Source organism: Platichthys flesus, chromosome 5 (assembly GCF_949316205.1).
Source record: "Platichthys flesus chromosome 5, fPlaFle2.1, whole genome shotgun sequence".
In the NCBI taxonomy this organism is placed as follows: domain Eukaryota; kingdom Metazoa; phylum Chordata; class Actinopteri; order Pleuronectiformes; family Pleuronectidae; genus Platichthys; species Platichthys flesus.
The window spans coordinates 20,714,488-20,738,088 of NC_084949.1; the positions used below are offsets into that span (position 1 = coordinate 20,714,488).

The 23,601-nt window shown below is 41.8% G+C and overlaps 2 protein-coding genes across 7 annotated transcripts in view; both read right to left on the reverse strand.

Annotated features, from left to right (window-relative positions):
- Positions 1–11,396, reverse strand: part of gab1 (GRB2-associated binding protein 1) — a 48,564-nt gene extending 37,168 nt beyond the window's left edge. For all 6 annotated transcript variants that reach the window (XM_062387346.1, XM_062387347.1, XM_062387344.1 and 3 more), the window contains exons 1-2: positions 10,941–11,396; positions 10,667–10,815 (exon numbers count right to left, since the gene is read on the reverse strand). In XM_062387346.1, the coding sequence (XP_062243330.1) occupies positions 10,667–10,738 (72 nt within the window). In that variant the 5' untranslated portion in view covers positions 10,739–10,815; positions 10,941–11,396. The remainder of the gene's footprint in view (positions 1–10,666; positions 10,816–10,940) is intronic.
- Positions 11,397–14,860: 3,464 nt separating this feature from the next.
- Positions 14,861–23,571, reverse strand: usp38 (ubiquitin specific peptidase 38). The gene is made up of 11 exons (XM_062388482.1): positions 23,418–23,571; positions 20,637–21,327; positions 19,626–19,761; positions 19,312–19,441; positions 19,106–19,207; positions 18,556–18,714; positions 18,182–18,375; positions 18,004–18,097; positions 17,790–17,896; positions 16,186–17,521; positions 14,861–15,641 (listed from the first exon to the last, which is right to left on the reverse strand). The coding sequence occupies exons 2-11, from the start codon at positions 21,316–21,318 to the stop codon at positions 15,471–15,473; spliced, it is 3,111 nt and encodes a 1,036-aa protein (XP_062244466.1). The 5' UTR covers positions 21,319–21,327; positions 23,418–23,571; the 3' UTR covers positions 14,861–15,470.
- Positions 23,572–23,601: the final 30 nt, after the last annotated feature.

Sequence of the window (23,601 nt, forward strand, 5' to 3'; positions counted from 1 at the left end):
TCTGAGGGTACACAGCCTGGGACGCCTGCAAGTTCAGGTTCACCATCAGTCACTTTTTCAACCACCTTTATGAAGGTGACAATTAAAAGTGGAAGCAACAGAGGCAAAAAAAAGAGATGACAATGAGATGAAAAAAATAGAAGATTTGCAACGAGAACAATAGGACCATGAAACGGCACAAAGGATGAAGAGAGAATAAGAGGGACAAAGTGTGGGACCCCTCCTCCTCTCTCTTCACCCACCATCTGGTAGCCATCAGCTCCTCACACAGGAAGGGGCGGCCATGCCTTGCTGGGGCGCCAGGGAGCGGCTCCTCTTCCCTCCCAGTGCTGTAGAAACAACAATCAGCCAGTACATTACATCGCTGTGCAGTCCAGCCCATCCTAGCTTGAGCCGAGCGGCGAGCAGCACCAGCGGCAGCCCCAGCCCAGGACCAGGCGCTCACACCCCTGCAGGCCAGCAAAGAGGAGCACAGAGCAGCCTCACATTCCTGCTGCCTATTCCTGCCAAGAGGCGCTGTGAGCGGAAAGAGAGAGGGAGCAAACAGAGAGCTGCTCTCACTGGTCGCTGTCTAATGGTGCTGCTCTGAGGAGCACTCCAGTCTTCCTCATCCCATTTGCTTTCTCTTCACTGTCCACAACAATGACGACAAACTGATTGATTGCCATTGTGGTATATCCCAGCTTGAACATCACTGCATACATATTTATTGTCTTACACCATTAGTCTTGAAGAGGCTCCATCTATTTTGCAAGAATTCAGGGAATGCACATTTCCCCTCAAACGAGACACACACAAGACTGATGGGAACAGAGACCCCTGCAGCCTGTTTGTCTGGTTAGTGTCGACCATCTTTAGCCATGTGTGTTCTCTTAATGTCGTTGTTCTATCGCCATAACAGACCACAACTATACTCTGGAAATCAAGAGCAGACTAGTGACAGATACTGCTTTTGCTTTCTGTGTAAAACAAGTATGTGAGAGTCTTGATTTATTAAAATATCGGAAACTGTATTAATGCACACAAGAGAATCCCATGGCTCAATCATAAGAAACAAAAGAGAAAAAACACATGATGATGTGTACAGATAGGCTTGCCAAATAGTTACTGTCATCTGCGTTTAATAATAGCTGCATTTGAAACTGTTCAACCTGGCACAGGGACAAATAGCACAAAAGGATCATTTTACGACTCAACTGGATTATATTCCAACAAAAAGCATAACTCAGAATCTGCTCCCGAGTTTCAAACAGGAAAACCAAGTCTGCATGAGAACCAGTTCTCGACAGTCACTCCCCGAGCTGCTCTGTGGACTTGGCACGCGGGTCAGTAAACAGCTGCACTGGGCAAAAGGAGACACATCTGTTTACAGCAACTTCACGAAAGCTTTGACCTAACTATATAATTCAACAATATCATTGTGCCGTGAAGGTGACAGATTGAGTTTAAGCTATGATGAAATGTAAACATTTCGAGGGAAATTATGCATAATCAGCACCACCCATGAGGTAAACAACACTGATGCATCGGTCTCAACCACAGACATACTGCATAGCACATTTTTTAAATCCTGAAATCGCTATAGTGAAAAAATAATTGCTGAACAAACATACCTTGCAAACAGTTTCTAAATGACCCTTCCCAAACCATGGGCCACTTCAGTTTCAGCTGGAAAGCTATTCACATGCAACAGGCACTTCAACATTTTATGACCCTTGAGTTGATTTCACTTTCTTTAAACACACAAGACCAGAGTTTGAGCTGCAGCAACTATCGTGACAGGAGAACTAACTAGACAATTAAACAATTAGTTTTCCACTACAACTTTCAGGTCATGCATCACAGGGTTTAGTTCACATAAAAAACATGACATGTGAAAGAAACAGCGTAAGGCTACTTCCACATATATGTTTCTGTTTAAAAAAAAATAATGATTCCATCCAGATTCCATACAAATTGTTTAGGTTAGGGTTAGGGTTGGCTGACATAGAGACTATGTCAGCCATAGTCTCTATTCATGCTAAACCATTCAGGTACATTGGGCATGCATGTGCCGTAAACGCACACAATAGCTGCTAAGACAACAAGGTTCAGCAACTCTTTTAATTTGTTATGTTGCATTGTTGTTTGATTTCCAACAGAAGAGGGTCACCTGATAAGGGCATGACAAATCAGGGAAGGACAAGTCCTGACTGATAAGACCCAATCAGGAGGCAAACATGGGTGACTACGTTGTTTCTATAAATCTGAGTTTCTTCTCATCCAGACTACATCTCCCAACCAGAGTTTTCAACCTAAGCCAGGCTCAGCAATGTTTACAAAACCCCTCTGTTTTAAGCCTGTTTAAATATGTGTGGAATTCAGTCGTAAAAAAGCAGGAGTTTAAAAGTTTAAATATTACTGTGGATGTACCCTAAGTGGGTCACATTTATGACAAACATAGCAGCTGACTTGAGGTTAGTTTAAAACACTTCTGTGGCTTCTGAACTATAATCTCCACTGATCCGAAGCAGACAACCAGATCCTAACAGAGCCTCCTTTTGAAAATGCATAAAGACATGAGAGAAATGCAACAGTTGATATGATCTGCAAAAAGGATGCCAAATATTATCATAAGCAGTCTTTATCACTGAAGGGAGAGACTTGTGAATTATGTAGGACGTGGCAAACACATGACAGGAAGAGCAGCAAGACGTTGAACTGGTGACAGAGACAGCAGCATACCAATGAGGGGACAAACAGACCAGCGCTGGATTTGTTTGATACCAAAACACAGCTGGTTGAGCCAAAGAGACACAAAGCAATGTCCAAAATAGATCTGTTTAGGGGATTTTGTGTGGAGGTGTTTTTCTTCATGATGCAATAACAAGATTTCAGTCTCACTACTACAGTCTCCAGAAACTGGAGACGGACCAGGATTGTGTGCAGGTCTCTGTTGTATTATATATTATAGCAAAGACAAACACCACAGTTGGGGACATAAAACATGTCCAAGGTTATACAACCAACCACTTTGAGGATAAAACAGATCTAAATATCATTAAATATACAGATGTTAAGGATACATTTATTATGTTCTTACTGTCTAACGCTGGCTCCAAGGTGGGCACCAGTGTCGCAACGATGAAAGGGATACACGTATGTATAGTGATGATATTCTGTGCCTGGAACAACAGTGGGCTGGTAAGTATAACTATTGTAGTAGCACAGATATTAATATTTAATGCTCATTTGTTTGTAATGGACATTAAATAATTAATGACACATGCATCCATTTTCAAGCTGTGGCAGATCACACACCCGTAGTGTGCTCGGACCAAATGCAGTGCTGTGGAGCTGTGTTGTCAGGACATGGTCCAGTAATTTCTCCTTTTTTAGCCTAAGAGGCTAATGCTGCACAAGTATCCCTCTGTTGCATCCCATTCGGGTTGCTTGTTTGTTTGTTTCTTCAAGCGTGTGTGGAGGGGGGGGCGGGTTAGCAGAAAGTGGAGTGTTTGTTCTCTGTTCCACTTGCTAAGCAGATTTAATGAATCCTCTACTTAATCAAAAACGCTAGGCCTTCGTATTGGTCTGACTGTGCAGTCACATTTGTTGCGTACACATTTCTCACCAGCAATCAGCAAATGGCAATTGTTTCTTCTGTCATCCTGGTGTAATGGTTGAAAGTCAATGTGGTGTGTACTGTAAATGCATTTTGTCACAGCTGAGAGGTCTCAAGATCTGCATGGAGTACGTCCTCAGTCTCCCTTTACAGCCATCAGAGGAGGACCTTCAGGGTTCAATATTTTCCTTCATCCGGTTTACCCTGGAGTGCTGTGCTCCAGCACTGAGGCCCTATTAAGGGCTGGACAAAGTGTACTACAAAATCCTAATCTGTTTCCAGCGGGTACATGTCAGTGGACTACAGGGATTGTAATGGTCCATAAAGCTATGTGCAGTGGGAGGAAAGAACTGAAAAGCTCAGCCAAATTAGGGCTGAGTATTATAATCAGAAATCAGCATCCATGTAATCTTACATATTTACCAAAGAGATTATAAACTTTTAAATAAATACCCATCCATCATCTATACCACTAATCCTTGGCGGATCGCAATGGTTTCTGTATTTTTATAAACAATAGCTGGCTGACAATTTTGCACTGCATGATCAATGGAATGATTACATTTTACATATACATAACTGCTGAAACAGAAGCCTTAGCAGTTGTTGGGTTTCATGCCTCTTTGTAATCAATTAGAGGAAGAGTAAATGTGGGATGACATTAATGTTGGTATCAATAAAGGAGTTCTCAGACATGTACTCCAGAAAAGGACCGGTCAATGGGCTCCAGACTAAGCTGGAGTTTGCATTTCACATATGAGCGTTCAGTTGAGGGGTGGTCCAGCATGCAGGACGCTGGACAACACCTCGATCTGTTCCCCACTGTCTAAGTGCCCCTGAGCAAGGCACCTTACTCCCCCAAATCCTGCTCCCCGGGTGCCGCGCATGGATGCCCACTGCTCTGTGTGTCCTCCTGTGTTCACCAGATGGGTCAAACGCAGAGAAAAAATGTCCCCCCATTTGCATGTTGTGTGTGTGTGCATGTGTGTGTGGGACCAATAAATGTATCTTCATCTTCTTAAACGTTGCTCTGTATATAACATGATTTAGGTAACATTTCGGTTATAATCACCAAAAGCTCTCAAATCTTGAAGTTAATACCTGTGTCAACTTGTTCTACGTGTCGCTAACCTCTTTTTCCTGAGACATTTGTTTGATTTTCAGTTTTGTGTCCGCTGCATGTCATAAACGTTATCATAGTGGTCCCTCAATAACGTATATTCCTCCCGATTATCTCCAGCTCTCTTATCACATGGCCTCATTCTGACATTAGGAGTTTTTAGTAGAGGGCTAGCAGGAACAACTCTGAGGATTGTCCGAAGCCTCTGACTTGGTCATTTGAGTTGTCACATACAGCAGCTCCAGAAAACCTGAAATTATCTGGAGTTCAGTGCCTGTCTAACAGCAACTCAAATGACAATGGGTCTGCCAAATTTTGATGGTGGCTTGAAATGGTTGTTGTACACAGTAGAAATATGAGCAATCTGGGGGAGGGTGGTGCGGACCTTGCAACTGCATCTCCACATCTCCTCTGGTCCCTGAGATAATACTCTGCAAATGTTCCAAAGACACCAGGTTTCAAAGCTGTTGCTTTGAAGAAGGTTTTACAAGTAGACCCTGACTGAAACTCTCAGATTGAAGGGTAAGAGAAATGAAAGAGAAAAAAGGAGAACCAGATGGAAAATGCACTGTGGATGACATGAAAAAAACACAGAGTATACAGTTATGACAAACCCTGGCTAGGACATTTTCTAACAAAGCAATAATGGTCAGATATTATCCGTAAATGAGATGTTAATGGCCAGGAAGTGTTCACTATGACTGCAGCAATAAAAATACCCACAACTAAGGCAGTACAGAATACTCTATATTCAATTTAATTCAATTTACTTGCACTATTCTCAATCTGTGAGTCGATATACATCAGGTGACAGTGACCAAAATGTGGGCATTTTTGAGAATGGCCTCTTCACACTTACTTCTTTGGTAAAGATTTGAGAGGACAACAATGCTGTCTGAAGCTAATGATGGTTGGGAATGCTCAGACGCAGGCAGGTTGGCTGATCAGCTTTCACCTTTGAGCTCCACCAATCAGTGGCAGAGCCTTAGCGGCAAACTTTGCCCTGAGTGGTTAATCAGCCAAACGGGGGGGCCTCCGGCTTCTGAACTACTGCTGCTCAGTCTGGAGGTGGGGATTAAAGTAGAGAATTGACGGTGACAGCATGTTCCCATATAATTGTACGGTGTTCTATTCTGTTCAGTTTGTTTTGTTTGGGGGTTAGGGTCATTAAACCTGCCACCAAATGTTGGCTATAAGAACACAGAGTGCTCCACTTGTGTCAGATCAAATGCTCACGAGGGTTTCTCTTGTAACTACAAGATTTTACTTCAGAACAAGCTGAATAAAATAATATGTTCTTTAGGCAACTTTTATTTAAAAAACATAACAACAGCTTTGCATCTTTCAGATTAGTGAAGTAAAGTAGTGCCGGTATGCCGTGACACAGGTAGTGTTTGGAGCTATGTCAACTGCATGTTTGAGGGATATGATATTTTGCACTAACAGCATGTGACATATGTGTTATGACAATGGATGAAAACGCTTCACCTCAGTAAACAACATTGGAAAACTATCAAATGCAGGCAGAACTGTCTATTTGGCATTTAGCTTGGCTTAAATCTATTTCACTGGTGACGAGGGGTCAGCGAGAATCCTTTCCCCAAAGTTAATGAATAACAATTTAAGATACATCAAAACCAGGAATATTTTAATATTCAAAAAAGGAGCTCATATGAAACTGCTCACGTTTAAAAAGGGGGGGAAACTATCAAAAACCTTGCATCTACACAGTGACTGAATTATCTGCCTTTTGTAGCTTAATAGAATTATTAGATTTAATAAGAGACAACTGCAAGGCAATTTACATGGAAGCCTGAGTTCAAGCAGGGTGAAAATTGAATCATGTGAGGAACAGTGGAACTTTGTTATCTTATTTCGGGGGGTAAATACGATGGAATAGAAGAGTTAGGAGCTAGCAGCTTCATTATTAGTTAAGCGATTACTAGCCAAACGATTAGTATCAGTTAAATTCAATTAGCTCTTATCAAACCACTTTATTAATTCCTTTATCAGTCACTCTTTGATAACCTCCTTGGTGGAAAACGTGCTTTAAAGGTTTACTGCTAATTTAGTTTCACTATTTAAGCAGAATTAGGCAAAAACTTAAATCTTTCCTGAAAAATACAAGTGTCTGTCCATGAGAAGAACGTTTTTCAGGCTGCACAATAAATCAGTATTGTTCTGCAAATGCTAGTGCGGCATTACTTACAATAGATGAAGAGGATTTTTGTGTGCATGTGTTGGTAAAAGGGGAAAACTGTGAATACATTTAAATAAAATCTACCCACTCTCCGACTCCTGGCAAACACATCAGGTTTGTCCTGATCATTGAAAACCAGTGTGATATTTGTGGGAATCAAACTGTAATATCACTGGTTTTAAACAGAGCCACAGCGGGTGATGAGACAAATGAAGAAGAGAAAACATCTGAGATAGCAATAATTACCCTGGTACCTAAGGTTTGGATTGACAGCTGCCGTGGAGAAAAGGGTAGTGAAATTGTGGCAGGGGACTTCTGTCGCTTGCCTTTTAAGAAGCAATAGAAAATATATATACAGTATTTGATAGGAGTTTCCACCCAGATGGTGACAAGAAATTAAAAACTACTACAGTTTTCTATCCTAAAGTGGTCTTGCTCTCAAGGGACGTTATTGAGAGACACTTAATTATATGGCACAGTGACATACAGACGGTAGAACCACAAGATTTTACTTTGGCTGATATTCAGAGTAGTAATCAGAACTCATTTTAAACTTTGGCAACAGGACAGTTTGATGACGCTGTGAAGCAGCACCGTGATCATGGGAGTTGTCTTCACCACCATTTCAGATTCAAATCTACCTGACGAATCATGTTCACGAGCAATGAATCATCACGATCCATTACGAGTGACCAATACCAACAGCGGAACTGCTCATATGCAGACGATCTCAGATACGTAAGTTTCTAACTGTACAATTGTAGCCCCCAGAATATTGAAATACCAACACAACTCTTCCATTCAGCCCTTAAACTTTCCCACTAATCCTTGTCAGCTTAAAACCACAATGTTTGTCTGTTTTGGGCACAGACTCAAACAGCTGGTGGTAAGTTGCCAGATAGTTAAGTTTTGACTAGTTTTTCATCTGCCAAAAAAGAAAAGCAGTCAGTGGTTGTGCCAATAACCCAGCCTCCTGTGACAAAGCACTTTGACCGTTCACGGAGAGGGGAGGTGGTATGTATCAGCCACCCACTTTTCTGTTAATCACTATTATGTCAATGGAGGAAAAGCCATTTGCAGAGCACATAAAATCTTGAGGCCGTACTGCATTATGGACCATAGGGGCTTGATTTGCCGATCCAGCTGATGAGCTGCGGTGAAGAAACTACTTTGATGCAGAGAGACCAACTTAAAAATATATGGGAATATTTAATGCATGGAAGTTACGATTGGGGCTGACCGTGTGATATCGAAACCTGATGGCTCAAGCACCCATCATGAGATCAGTGTAGAGATGAGGTTTGAAATCTGAGGATTCTTGGTTCTAAAGCACTGTTTTGGTTTGAGCTCATATGGAGGCTTCACTATGGGTCTCTGCAGCCAGCATGGTATAAGAATGGATGTCAGTATCTGTTCTGATAATCCGAATGGAAGACTGGTTGGTGGTGGTGCAGGTCCCTCAAGCCCCTAAAAAACATTTTCACGTGTTGCCCTTGTTTTTAACTTCGTCCTTCCTGGCCAACCAGTGATTTTAAAAATGACAAATTTCTCAACGACAAAGAGCCACAACAACAACCAGCCATGGGTAGTCGCATAAAATATAAAAGGAAACAATAATGTTGTTTGCTGATCAGCTGTAAACCATTAAAGTCTTCCTCAGGAAGAAATTAGAATCAGAAGACTTCCCAGGATCATAATAACATACTGGGAGATGTCCCGCAAGCTATACTCAACTATTCCCATGAGAACAACCAAGTCTGCCACCAGTACTCTATTGAGAAAGAACAATTCTGAATCATTCAGGCTACGGCTGTACCAATACTTTCAGTTTCAAAGAGCATTTGGAAACTAGGATGATCTCTGTCCATACCAGCGTTTTAGCTCAGACAGAAATTCAATCCATGCTCAAACACCTGTAAATGTGCATCACATGACCCTTCAGTTGGCATGTGGGTACAAACAGGAAGTCAATTTTCTACTTGTGGTTAGTGGATTGGGGAAATTCACTAGTTACAGCAGCAGGCAGGTTAGAATGAGGCAAGAGAATACAAATAAAGAACTTAAGACCTGTAGAGACAGTGACGCAACAAATGGCCCTGTCAAGTAGTTAAGTAGGATTTTATCTTCCTGTTCATCCAATTATATTTTATCATGAGTGGGAGACGGCTCCTCCCGTCTGTGTGTCTAGATTTTAGTTTTACTGCTTTAATGAAAAACATTACATTGGACCTGTTGCTTCTGTGAAAACAAACTCCCCCTCTCAAGTTGAGGGCCTCATAATTCCAATATCAATAACAGAGATATCCACTGGTCCACACGGGAAACATGTAGCAAGTTATTTACTATTTTGCGTCATAGCTGATGTTGCAGGAGCCACAAAAGCATTTTTCCCAACTGCACAACAAAACAAGCAGAGGCAACTGCACTCCAGACTGATATGAAACAGGGAATGGCTGCTTGTGGATGGGATGATCTGAGTGAGTAACACCGGTGAAAGTTTAACAGCCAGTGTGGGGCTGTAAACAATAATTGTTACAGTAGCTGTGACAAACAACACTACATTAAGTACATGGAACAACTCTCTGTAACCACCGTTTGAAATCCGCAGAAAAGTTGTCATCCACTGTTGTGTAAATTGTTAAACCCTCAGCTCATCGGGTTGCTGGTCTGAGAAAATCAAATCCTCACACGGGAAATGATATTGGAATGGGTCAATAACTAAAAGCTTAGGAAGGCTATTCCACAAACGTCTGTCTTTTTGTCGGTCTGTATGTGGAATGCATATCTCACCAACCATCTAATCAGCTCACACCTCGCATATCTACTGTAAACTGTCAGAGAAGGTTCATTCTTATTCTTTATGAAAATGTGAATTATCTTTATTGCAGATTAACCAGGTAGGATGAAAGCATAGATTTCTCAGTTCACTCCTGTTCCATAGACTGTATAGCGTGCAACAATCAGCCCCCAAACTACAAGAAGTGACAGTATGTTGCAGAACTGTTGGAGGAGGAATCAAGGAAAGCCTATTCCACGCAGGCATGTTAAGAATGTGCACTGCACCAGTAAAACCAATTCAGTTTCATTTTATGAAAAAAGTTGACTCTAAAAACCTCACTGCAGAGAAACCTGGTAGGATGGACGTAAAGTGTTTCCCCTTCGCTCTGCACCAAAGACTGTTTGTAAAAAGTTCTACACACAACGTCCAGCACACAAACAACAAAAGGTAACAGTACATTACAGAACTGTTGGAGGAGGACTCACTTATGACAAGGAAACAATATCAACTATTACACCTTCACTGCAGATAAACCAGGTAGGATGGACGCAGAGTTTTGTCAAACATCACTCTGCAACCAGGGTCTGTGTACAAAAAGGTCTGCACGCAACATTAAGCACACAAACAACCAAAAGTGAGATTGTATTGTACAACTTTGTGAAGAGGACTCACTACACACAAGGAATGATTGTGAAGTACACTCCTGGCAAGCAAACAGCCCACTCCCAAACAGGCAGAAAGCCTAAAAACAAACAAACATGTGTCCTACGTGCTAACTCGTGGTTAGGTACGCTCAAAGGAGACGCAGGTTCACAAAAAGAGAGAGAGACACACACACTGCGATAAGGTTGTCCTGCAGGAGCTGAGGCCTGCACATGTCTGCCCCCCCCCCCTACAGAACCGACACACCGCGCGCACCACTTATCAAACACAACGCAACAAATACGATATATAAAGTGCACTTACGTAACGTCTCAACTTTTTTTCCGGAGGAGACTTTCTCAGCCAGCCCGAATACACCACGTCCCCCCCGCTCATGGCTGCGGATCTGGGAATCTCTCCCGGGACTCGCGGCGGCGGCGGCTTCGAGCGTCCTGGGGAGTGTCTGCTCCGACCTGCAGCGACAAGAAGAAGGAGAAGAAGGAGGAGAAGAAAAGGAAAAGCTCAGAGTGGGACGCTTCAAAAGTTGCTTTTCCCTTCCTGAGTAAACAGCGTCACTCCTTCGAGAAGCCCAACTCACCGACACGGCCGAGGCTCTGAAATGCACGGACCAGATTTTCCGCGAGTTGGAGTCAAGTAAGCGGCCGCGTCCTGAGCGCGGAGCGGGATCGAACCTCCGAGGCGCCGCCTTCAGTGCGAACACCCGCCGTGACTTGTGCGTTGTGTCCAAACTGGAACACGAAGAGAGAAAAAGCCAGCTGAAGTTTTTTTCTTCTTCTTCTTCTTTTTGTTGTTGTTGTTATATGCGCCGCCTCGTGCTGGTTCCCGTCAAAGTGGAGCGATTCCCGGTTGGCGAAAAGAGGAGTGGTGGGTGTCCCGCAGTGACCCGCAGCATAGTTCACCTGGTCCCCGGAGCGAGAGGAAACTACAGAAACTACCGGATTCACCGTCTCTTCACTGCCATGGCTCCTTCATGGTGATTGACAGGGTGGCTCCTTCTCTCCCTGAACTCACCCTGCTCTGGAACATGGCGGCGTCAAGCTGGCGCGGCTGGCGAGGGGAGTAGCACGGGAAGCGAGAGGGGCTGCGCTTTCAAAATAAAGGGAAAGACGCTCAACGATTCGCTAGAGCTTGAGATTCAAGTTTTTATTGTGAAATTTAAGTTATCACAAGGTCAATGGAAAGACTGGAACTGTTTTAAATCATGTAATTAATAATTTATATATATATATATATACGTTTTCTCTTTTATATTTATTAATTTCAGTTTTAGTATTTTATTTAAACGCGGAGTCAGAAACAATGTTGATTTCATAATAAAAGCCATTAATTAATGGCTCCATAAAAAAGATCTTTACAAAAAAGTTAAAGTCAATACAAAATATCATGATATTTTAATCAATTCATTAATAAACGTTTAATCACGTTTTAGAAAATTGAATAGCCTTCTCATATCTATTGCTACATTTATTTGTAAGTCTAGTTTTGTATGAATACAAATAAAATAAATCAATGTGTTGATGAATCAATGTAGAAAATAATTAAATAAATAAACAAATCAAGGTGTTGACAGAACAATTTGTAATAAGTAAGTAAAATGTTGAATCGCAAGCTCATTCATTCACGTACACTTGTGTAATTGTCTTTTCATGCACGAGGCACAACCCCTTTCATCCTCAAGGGGACATTTGTTCTGAAGGTCGCAGTCGGAAGTTGTATCTATCTAGCTCTGTTGGAATAACCACTGGTGTGGAGGAGGAGGCGAGCAGGGAAAACCGAGTTCCCTGAACCGTGGGACATGTAGTCCAACCCCGCTGTGTCCAGTCCCTGAACACCAGTTGAGGGAGAGTTCAGGGGGTTAGCGGGGGTGAAACACAGCGAAATACAGCTTTTATAAAAGTTCCCTCAGACAAAGAAGAGAATCAGCTCCTGAGAGAAGGTCCCAACAAATCATGACATGGCTGAACTACAGAATCCACAATGACACATGTATTCTGGAGGAACTCCCCCCATATAGCATGTACAGTTTGAATGATGACACTGGACCAACTGACCTACTCACAGGTGTATTTTATGAAATGTATCGGTGTTACTATTATTGTTGTTGATGTTGTTGCTGTTGTTGTTGTTATATTATCAATAATGATAAACAATTACAAACTGCTTTACAAGTCAAAAATATACAATATAAGAAACAACCACAGAAGCAAACAATAGAAACCAAAAGCCGCGTGGAGCACAGATACAAGACTAAAGATATTACGGATGAGAAAAGAGTGACAATAAAATAAAACATAAGGAAAACAACAAAACAGTCTGTTAAAATTAAATAAATAAACATAAGCAATTAAAGGTGAATTCAGACCTCAAGTCCTGAGAAAGCACATGAAAAAAATGACATATTTGACAAATACAGTGTGTTTTGGCCTGTTTATCAACATGACCATGTAACTACAAGCACCATATTTCTAACATAACTTATTGTGTTATTGTGATTAATGCTGTTTTTATTTGAACTGTATCCAAAGAGAAAACATCTGATGTACCAGTACTGGTTTGATTGTCCGACACCAAACTGGTTAACGGAAAGAAAAAGGTTAAACTTGCAATCCTGGCATCGATCTGGCTTCCAAAACCTGATCGATCTCCCAGGCTCAACAGAGCATCTAAACCTGGTCTCATCCACTGAGACGTGTTGCTCCTGGACTCAGATTGCTATCCGAGGAATCTTATTGGAATGCTATTGTAATGGTAAACACATCCCCCAAAGGCTGTTCCCTGTTATTCTATGATTAATGACTTTTCCATTGCACAGGCCCATAGCCTCCCTCTACAGCCTCGCTACTGATGAAGAAACAGGGAGCTATTAAAGGCTAAGGACGCAATACACCAATTCCACTTAATTATCTATTAAGCTCTAATCTGCAGTGTTACAACTTCACATGCACATAAGATCCTGCCATGTTCTCGCTGCACCAGACTTTTACATTTCTACCTCTGTCTTCACGTTGTCTCCTATTGTTGTGTTTCACTGGTGCAGAAATCTTTTCTATACGTGGGCCAAACGGCATTCTTGTGGTCAGCTGATGATATCTGAGTTTTAGTGCATTACGGAATCCTAATGTGACATAACATTTAAAGAGACAATGTAATATATTATTCCCGGGAGGGAAGATTTTCAACAAAAATCTAATGGTTCAGTTGATTAATAATTGAGAGTCATTGATTTTTTTCTCCAAATGCCCTTTGAAAGCTTTGGTGCTACTGCTGTTTTTTTCTGATCTCCTGTAAAATTGTAATTGAGTAAAAACAGCATTGTTTCAAATAACTTGTTGTTGCCCTAGTTGGACTTTTATTTGCCCATGATTGTAGGATTAATAATAAGCAGCGATCTGTGATTTCCCAGTTCCCCTTTCAGTCACTGGTTTGCCTATTCCATATATGCAATTGTGCAAAAATATTTCGCAATCAAAACCACAAATGGAAGGATAAGTATGCAAGTCATGATTAACTCAGCAGAAACACATATATATATAAAAATACATCTCTCTCAATAATGACATGTATTTGCCATGTTTATTTAAGATATTCCTCATTTCACCTTAAAACACTGTGAAATGATTTCATATTTATCATAGCACCTGGATATATTGTGAAACATTCATATATATATATATTAATTTACATATCAGTCACTTATTGTGTATACAGTTATTGAAGTACTTCCTTATATATTTATTTGGGTTATCTTTATACTTTTACAATCAAGGTTATTTTAACTGCGGATCATGTGGTCAAGATTAAGTGGGGACTCCAAGTGGTCAGTAAAGTTTCTGCAGTAGAAATGCTGAAATATGGAAAGAAGGTAATAGGGTCATTTAGGTAAAGCTGGGCTTGACTGTTTGGATCATTACCACAGGGATGAATTACTGGAAACCACTTGCTACCTTCCACGACTCAGTTTAACATTTGTATACTGTCTTTAATTTCTGATTTTACCATTTGTCCTGCCATGTATTTAATATCACATCAATAGTCCAGTCCTCACCATCTACCCACTGATACAACTTTAAATAACTGGGAGGTTGTTTTTTTGTAAAGACAAAGACAATACGACAAACACTGATTTTTTTCCCTTGTTTGTTGAGTTTTTTACTGGAGGGAAAGGTGAAGCCATTATGAATATTAAACACAGTACAGCTGAGGTTGTAAATTCAGATCACTTCTTCAAAAGTCTGCATTAAATATCAAAAGGCACATAAAAATCTGCATGAACCCAAAAGTCTCCCTGAATGATCAAATCAGAGGAATTACATAACAATATGTTGTCAGACAGTAACCTGTTGTAACAAGGACTTTTTAATCCTCTGTAAATCCCACTAGCTGAGAGCATGGAAACAGCTTTAAATATTCTTACTGAAAATGCCTTAACATGGAAATTTTCCCAGTTTTCACTTTTCTTATATATATTTTTTTTTTCATGAATATTCAGAAATGATATTTAGGTTGTATTTACATTTATTGCATGGCATATCAAACCTATAAAACACACACCAAAACACACAGGAAAGAAAATATTTAAGTAAAACTCTGCAGCATTTGATAGCTCCCTGCAAATCAGAAAAGTAAACAAAGTTTGTTCAGGAATCTGACCGCTCAGAAAAAACTCTTACAATTGGATGTGTTATTCTTTGTCATAAATACAAGCCAGATATCAAGAGTATGTTCTAGATGTGTACATTTCCATCAATGTACTTCTATAGTGTAACTGTATGTACTGGCAAATTTTTATAAATTAAGGGAGAAAACACACTTCAATCAATGGGTGTTTTCTACCTATTTTTTTATCAATGGAAGACTACAATAATGAAATCACCAAAACCTAACCTGAATAAATAAAAATAAAATATTAAATGCTGACCATGGTACAGTGGTGTAAAAACTATTCAAGTCAAAATCAAATCTATGATCAGAACCAGCACAGATACTCAATGCTTGATTTAGATTGTTCTTAGATCATTTCAGTGCTCTCTGTCCGAGGTTATGTGCACAAGAGTACAGGGCCCCCCTAGTGTCAGTTCATGTGGGTTTCCTGCTGCATTTATTTGGTTCAGAACACCAGTCTGCTGATGGTATTGAAACCCCCTCCTCCTCCTCCTCCTCCTCCACCAGATGGGCCGCAGCTCCCTGGTGGGTTATTATCATCTGAACCGTTGGGCCTGAATGAACAGGACGATGAAGGGGCCTGCAGAGCCTGGGTCCGAGCATTGAGCTCCTGTTCCTGTTGACATCATGAAGGAAAGAGACATTTTTACACATCAGCCTATTTCTCAACTGCTAAAAATATGCATACTTGCCAAATGCATCTATGCAGCTCTATGAGACGGACATTTACATTGTTACAGCACCCTCTAGAGGTCATTGACTTTAGTCACTTATGCAAGCGTGACGGAATGTCAACCAAAAGTGGCACAGTTCAGTGACTCGTGAAATTGCACTTCACATCTTAACGGGACAGTTCAGATTTAGCTTCAAGTGCAGTCAAAAAAAAAAGATATTCTAACCCTTAGCTATCTGTAAGTGAACGTTCTGTTTGCTCTAAGCCATTTTCCACCTGAGAGAATCTTATACAATGCTTGACTTTCATAATAACCACACACTTAGGAGGTTAGCAGTAATAAGGTTTTAAGTGAAATGCATGACATGCGTTAAAAATAGGTCAGAATATCCATGGAAGTCTTTATGGATTTATGGACACTGATAGTTTAGACGTGTACCACAATGCTGAGGGAGCGGTATGGTTTCTTTTGTTCACCTTCACTTACCTGTAAATACAGCTTGTTGTCCTTGATAATAGCATCCAGCAGGTCTTTCTGCAGGGGAGGCTCAGCACTCAATCTCATTCCATTTGCTGCGGGTCCCCCATTTATGTTCTGCTCTTGTAGCTCCTGTTTTCTGTACATAAGCACATAAGCTGTGTCCTTGGGGAAGCGATTAGTAATGTTTTGCACTGATTGGAAGGAGGTGAATGTCACTCTGCTGTCATTGAACAGCAGCCAATCCTTCGCTTCCTGGACACCGTTAGGGACTGCGTCTCCTTGTTCGGATGGAACTGAGAGAGCTGAGCAAGTGGAGAGGTCACACTCGGCCTGGCCATTCCCCAAATTATCATGGAGGGCAAAGTGATTGGCTGGGTGCTGCGTTGCATCTGTTCCACTGAGGTTACGGCCGTAAGAGTAGTAGTGGCCACTCTCAGATGATATACCAGAATGCATCACCACTGAGCTGAGGACATAGGGCACGGACAACACTGGCATTTCTCCTTCTCCATTTGTCTGCTCTAGTCCATCAATCCTCTCCTTCCCCTCTTCCTCCTCCTCTCTTTGAGACGGTTTGAGTTTCTTGGCCAGATTCTCACTGCTCTCAGGAGAATCCACTTGCAGAGAAGAGGAGGTGGAAGAGGGTAGTGTCATTGAAGGGGGATGTACTGGAAGTCTCATGAGAGATGGGATGGTGACGTTTTCCAGAATCTTCCTCCGGACGTGGCATTTAGCATCATAAGAGAATCGCAGCAGAGTGAGGATCAAGTACTCAGGGGCTGACACCACTTTCAAGGTCTTCTCTGCCCGCTGGAGGGAGCTACACTTCTCACAGAAATAGGCATTGTCTTCATCTAGGGTCTCTGGAGCCAAAAAATAGTTCACCAGGTCCGGCACAGAGAGGGGAGGCTCATTTGTCACTGGCGTAAAAGGGACATTGCTAGCCGGGGATTTGCTTGGTTCAAGAATCTCACTGCCACCATTAACAGATCCCTGACAGAGAACTTTGGGCTCCTCTTGGGGCCCAAAAGGCTGAGGGCCATTCAGAGAGGTGGCAGAGGGACAAAAGGCCAATGGGAGGTCACTGAAAGGCTCTTCTTTCTCAGAGATGCAGTTGCATTGTGTACAGCGAATGCCTGTGATCAGCTTCCCACCAAACATCCTCTCTATCAAAGTCTTCCCATCATTCTCAGGTTTGGTGTCTGCAGGAGCCGAAGGCAACTCTTCACCCTCCTCTGGAGAAGTCAGACCTGTTGGGTCTTTGCTAATTGTGTCGACAGGGGAGGCAACCTTTGGCTTAGCTGATTCCAGGACCTGAATTGTTCTCTCCTCTTCATGTAACCTTGGGACCAGGAGACAGGAACCAATCATCGTCAGGCCAATCTTTATCAAAGAGTCATATCATTTCATTCTTAAGACAACATACGTTACACTAGTAAGCTCCAGTAATAGACTTAACACTTAAAATGCCTAAAGGTCAAAACATAAAAAAAAAAAAGTCTATTCATTTGGCAATACAGGAAAATCATTGGAATCTATTAGTTTTTATCTAAACTCATGCATAAACTTCACTCATTCTAACTGGGATTGATTAGTCCAGGCTACAGTACCTGTCTAGAAGGAACCTGAGGTACTCAGAACAGTCCTGCTGAGAGCCCATGTTGAACCAGGGAGGCCGAGACACTTCCAAGAAGTTTCTGGGAGCATATGCTGCCCTCTACAGGACACACACACAAAAACACACAGAGTCTCATTGTCATCAACCATTGCAATCCACAAGTAATAATATTTGCTATAAATCTGTTATGCAGAGGCAACACTAACCTGTGTGTGCGCAAGGAAAGCAAAGAGCAACTGAAGCTTTTTCATCACTGTGTTGGAGCTGTTCAGATGTAATGATAAAACGTGCCTCCTGAAACTGAGAAAAAACATCATATTCAAACCTGTGTTACATAAAAGGGGTGTGTACATGTGCATGGTGTGTGTGTGTGTGCATACTCACTCTGTGGCCATGAAGAGGGTCTGGATGATGCTGTTCATGAAACAGGTGTTCCCCAGGTTGACCAGGCCTGTCTTGCCTGTCTCAGACTTCCCAGCTTGCTTCAGTAGACCAGACACAAATGAGTTGGACTGAGACGTCCAGGCACTTTGATTCAACACCAGTTTTATCTTCTCCTCGCCAGGGTTTGGGAGATCCTGACGGAAAAAATTTAAATAATGTATAAGATACAGAACACAAAGGGTACCCTGGAAATTCCCTGTTGGAAATTGACAACGAATAATGCAGGTTTTGGTTATTTATTTATTTATTCAATGAAGAACACAAATCAATATATATTTGAAATATTGCTCATGAGGTGTTCTGCACTCTTTTACCTTGATGGCCTCTAGTATGTGGTCATAGAGGTCAGGGAAGCCGGAGTACTGGTACATCATGCAGTGTATGAGCTCCGTGAACTGCACCAGGAAAGCTTTACTGGTGGGGAGACCATCTGTCCTTAAGGATTGGACTAGATGCACCACGTGTGGAACAACCTAAGAAAGTGAGGGATGAAGGGGAAGAGAAGAATAAGGAAACTTCGGTGTTGAAAGCAGTAAAAGCTACTACTTATATTAATCACACAAATCTGCAGTGATGTCATCCAGAGGGAAGCTGCACTTAAGGAACCCCTAAGAGAGTTCAGTCTCATTTTCTGATTATTTTTATTCATTTCATGTTTTATGGATTCTAATAGGCCAACTCAAGGCATTGGTCATCATTTTAGTGCATCACATGTTTTTAATGGTGTAGCAAAAAGCCAGGCCTTAGGTTCTCGGATAAGTCTATGCAGCTTTGAAGTAATTTAAACCCCAAAATGAGAAAACCGATACAGTGGCCGGCCATTTGAGAGGGAAATGGGCTGTGAGGAGACAGGAGATCCCTTACCAAATGGAAGGCCTCAGGAGAGTGCTGGAAACTCAGCAGCATATGAGACAGCACGGTTAAGGCCCCCTGCCGCACTATAGGGTACCACAGACGACTGAATACCTGTGGATTAAAAATAAATCATTGTGTCATTAAAAGATTTAAAAAATCACTACATTCTCTCCTTCCTGAGGGCATCAATACATTAACATGAGGACTTGACTAACCAGTTCAATCTTGAGCAGAGTGACATCGATAAGGATAGTGAACTTCTGAACTGCAGCGAGTCCTTTCAACAGAGCGATGACCCAAGTGTCAACGTGATGGGCCAGAGGCCAAGAGAGCCAGTCAATCATCCTAGACAGACCGAAGAAGAGGGTGTTGAGTGTATATACTGAGCACAATGGAGACATTAAATACATGTATAGTTTGCTATACTTGAGTGACAATGTGAAAGCAAATATTGTGATGCAAACACTACAAACCTCCAGCTTAAATAAGTGTGTTTTAGTTTGTCAAAGTTGCCAATGTGTGAGCTAACCTGCAGAGGGCTTTAGTCATGCTCGCGTCTTTGACATTCTGGTCTGTGGTGAGGCTCTTGATGAGCACCGTGATCATCTGGACCGGGATGTGCTGGACCAGGCTGGCGAGGGCGATGGCTGGCTCAAAGGAAGGGTCTGCGAGATTCAAGCCACAATCAAAATGTAACACAATCACACAACTGTACTCTTTTTGTCTCAGTGGACAGTAAGTGCCGTAAAAACATGACATTTTTTTATTTGTACCATGCAGTGCAAGACCACCGCAAACTAAGGCCTCAACTTAAGTGTTGATTCTTTAAGCTTCACAGTGATGTATTCACAGCAGGGCTGGTTGTGTTGTATTTTAAGTAGTTATTGTTGCTTTATCCATCCCTGGTCAAAGCATTTAACAATCGTCTCCATTGGGACGTCTTGATTAAGCCCCCAACCCTGATCCGAGGTCTGTGCTGAGTATCTGACAATATAGATTGAGACTACATTTCTTCTCACGTAATAGAGCAGCACTTCAACGAAATAAGGCTTATTTTAACATTAAAATATTTGTTATGCTTTAACGGTTGATTAATGAAAAACTTTAGAAATCTCCTCTTAATAAAAAACACTTTACAATTACAGCACTGTCACTGAAATAGAGGGAGAATGACCCTTTAACCCACACAGGCTCTGCTCGCACCGCTCACTGTCACATGCTGTCAGTGTGACTTTCATTGTAACTGAAGCCCGATGTTTATCTCGTGCTGCTTAACAGTTCAGTCACTCAACAACAACACTGCACAGTACGCTCAGGAGACTATCACTAAAATGAACCATTAATAAAAGTTCAGCAGCTGAATGTCAGCTTTTAACCAAAATAGTCTGAAATTAACTACATCTTTGTAAAATTAAGCCTTGAGTCGCCACATTAAAATAACCCTTGTGTCAACAATAATAATAATTATAATAATAATAAGATGCATGTTTCTGTTCCATTAAACTGCATCCCCATGTGTTATAGACAGAATGAGTCTCACCTGTGGACGAGATAATGGAAAAGACTTCCTGCAGTGAGGGAAGCAGTGTGGCGGGGTCAGCCTTCCAGATGTTCTGCAGCAGCGTGCTGACCTTAGTCACCTGACCCACATACTCTCTCAGCTCTCGCTCTTGGCTGGAGAAGCAGTGGAAGTAACTGATGGTCCTGACCAGCTGCTGGCAAAACAGAACGCCTGACTTATCCCTCGGGATGCACTGCACAAAGTCCGACAGCATGGTGCTCAGGCGGGCACAAACAGTTGGCTCCGGACGCTCACAAACCATCCTTAAGACCTCCACCTGGATCATGCTGAAGATCTCCAGCACCGACGGGCAGCTGATGAGCAGCCGCAGACAGCAGTGGATGTGTTCTATTATGATTGGGTCTCTGTTGCTCAGCGGGCCATAGCCCTGCTGGAGAAGACCGAGGACAAAGTCTTTACTGAAGAAATTCTCAAACTCTGGGCGGTGGTAACGCGCATAGGCTTCCAAAACCTGGAAGCCAATCTGCTTCTGGAAGGCATCTTCACCAAGCAAGATGAGGCGGGTGGTGAGAGTAAACAGCGCCCGACACTGCTCCTCGGTCACCTCTTTCTCTGCTGCTTCCACTACCTTCTTCACAATGGCCCTCTTCACTAGAACAGAGTGATCGGAGCTCACAAGGCCCTCCAAAATCTTGTCCATTATGACGGTCTGTAGAAGAGAATACAGGAAATAATTAGCTTGACACTTCCTTATCACAGAGTCTGGCCTCATACTTGACTATCACTTTGGGGATATCACAAATTGGTTATGATGTTTAAATCTCGGTGAAAACAAGAGAGAATTTGGTCTCATTGGTGTGCCGAGCTCTTTCCACTCCAGCTGTCAGAGCGCATCAATTGTCTGCATTCACTGAGTGCACATTGTCAGCGTACAAACACAGAACATGTTTACTCAGCTGAATGGGCAGCGACATGTACTATAGACTGAGCCTCATTAAAGCCAAGTAAACTAGCCATAGCTTTTGTGTATTTTTTTAATCAAACATACAGGTTTTTGATACATTATATTGATTACAATTCCTGCAGGGATCATTCAGTATAATCTAAGATTTTTAAGACCTTTTCAATATGATATAATTTAAAATATGATGCTTGTTATAACTGTTATTCTGGTCGGGGGAGGGGGGGGGTCTTAGAGGGACCAGGCGGGAAGGACAAATACATCACTTCCTATGTCCACTAATCACACATTACGGTACACGCCTTAAAGTGTAGACAACTCGGTGAAAATCGAATGTAAATCATATTAAAGTTGTAAAATCTGTAAATCGGTTGAGCTCAAAAACTCTCTTGTTTCTCTTCAGATCGAGTAAGTCTTTCACCTTCTCAACAGTCTGACTTCATAGGAGTTTCTGACCATTAAAGCACACGGACATCAAACTAACTAACCCTAACCCAATCATTTGGCTTATTAGAGGCGGTTGTTAAACGCATTTACTTTGATGGAGATTGAAAAGTTAAAGCAGTTTCAGGTGCCACTGTTACACGTTGAATTTTCACGCAACGCCACTTATGTATGGACAAAAACTCACAGTTCCCAAAAGACCAAATCATCTGACAATATTTGGGGTTCCTTGGCCTGACATGGTTATGGAAGACGGACGAAGAGTTCGTCAAAGTGTAAGACATGCAAAAAACAAGACATTTTCTATTTCCACCAACAGGCGCTGTGATTTTAAGTCATGATTTCACGAGATGTCATCAGGCTGCGACCTATACCTACATACATTTCCAGTTTGGAGTCAAATGGATCATGTACAACCGAGATACACCTACCTCGTGTTTTGATGGTGATTCATCAATATTTGACGCCACGGTCACACCGTTTGACGAAACCTCACAATTTGAGTTGATTTTAATCTCCATCTTGTTACGATGATACTTGAATATTATATTTGAAGTCTATCTGTTGAAACTTCTAGGAAGAGCTTGTTAAAATAAACAACGTGAAATGCGGCAAGAATGGCCAATTTGTGCCGGGGACTTTTTTTTCGTACGGTCATGATACACGTGTGTACCGAATTTCGTTTAGATCGATTGAACCAGACGGAATTGCAGACGGGGGCGCTGTTGAGCCATTGTACTGTATAATACCTCAAATTGCAAAGTAGTTTGTGTACAATAGCTGTTCCCGAGCTGTTCCTGATAATTGTATTTATTTGCTTAATTTTATAAATCTAGTTACTGTATATAATGATTGTTACCTCCATCATGGTTTCATCATGTGGTTTATGTGAAGGTGCTGCTGCAAAACTACAATTTCCCTTTAAGATAATGAAAGCACTTTATCTTTACACTGTTTATCTGTCTAAGCAGATTAACCAAAAATATTCAACAAACCAAAAACGAGTTTATAACGCAAATATAATTACGTTACACGTGTTCAACAATATTTGAAACATTTTTCTCGCGGTTGTTTTTGTCGGTGAGGAAAACATCGAGCCTGTGTGGAAACAGACAGCTAGCATGCTAACGCTAGCTGTATCGTTAGCGTTAAGGGGCGCTTCTAAGACAGTTTAAAAACATGGCCCGGATGTTAGATACAGCCACAAACATCCGATGCCAGCCCTCCTGCTCCACCATGACAGCTGTTGATAAAATCACATATCTGCATAACAAATAACAAAGCCGCCAGACGGGCCTGACATTAGCTGGGTAACGTCAGGAGCCACTGACTTAGCACAAATGCCGCTAACGTGTAAATGGACGTGAGAAGAGGGGTTTATAATGCACACTTACCAAAATAGAGCATGTCAACAGTGTCCAACCTGAATATCATCAACTGTCGGTCGAAGAAAAACGACTTTTAACAGATAAAACCGTCTTATTTTGGTTCCATTTGTTCGCCCAGCTGATCAACCGTCCGCTGACGTCATCCCGTGGACAGAGACGCTGGAAGGACCCAAGCGAGAAGCAATGTGCG

Bases quoted from the DNA above. Each gene is read 5' to 3' on its own strand.
- usp38 (XM_062388482.1), bottom strand. From the start codon at position 21,318: ATGGACAAGATTTTGGAGGGCCTTGTGAGCTCCGATCACTCTGTTCTA. The intron at 19,762-20,636 runs GTGAGACTCATT...TGAATCTCGCAG, and splicing joins TTCCATTATCTCGTCCACAG to ACCCTTCCTTTGAGCCAGCC. The intron at 17,897-18,003 runs GTTAGTGTTGCC...TGTGTCCTGTAG, and splicing joins CTTTCCTTGCGCACACACAG to AGGGCAGCATATGCTCCCAG.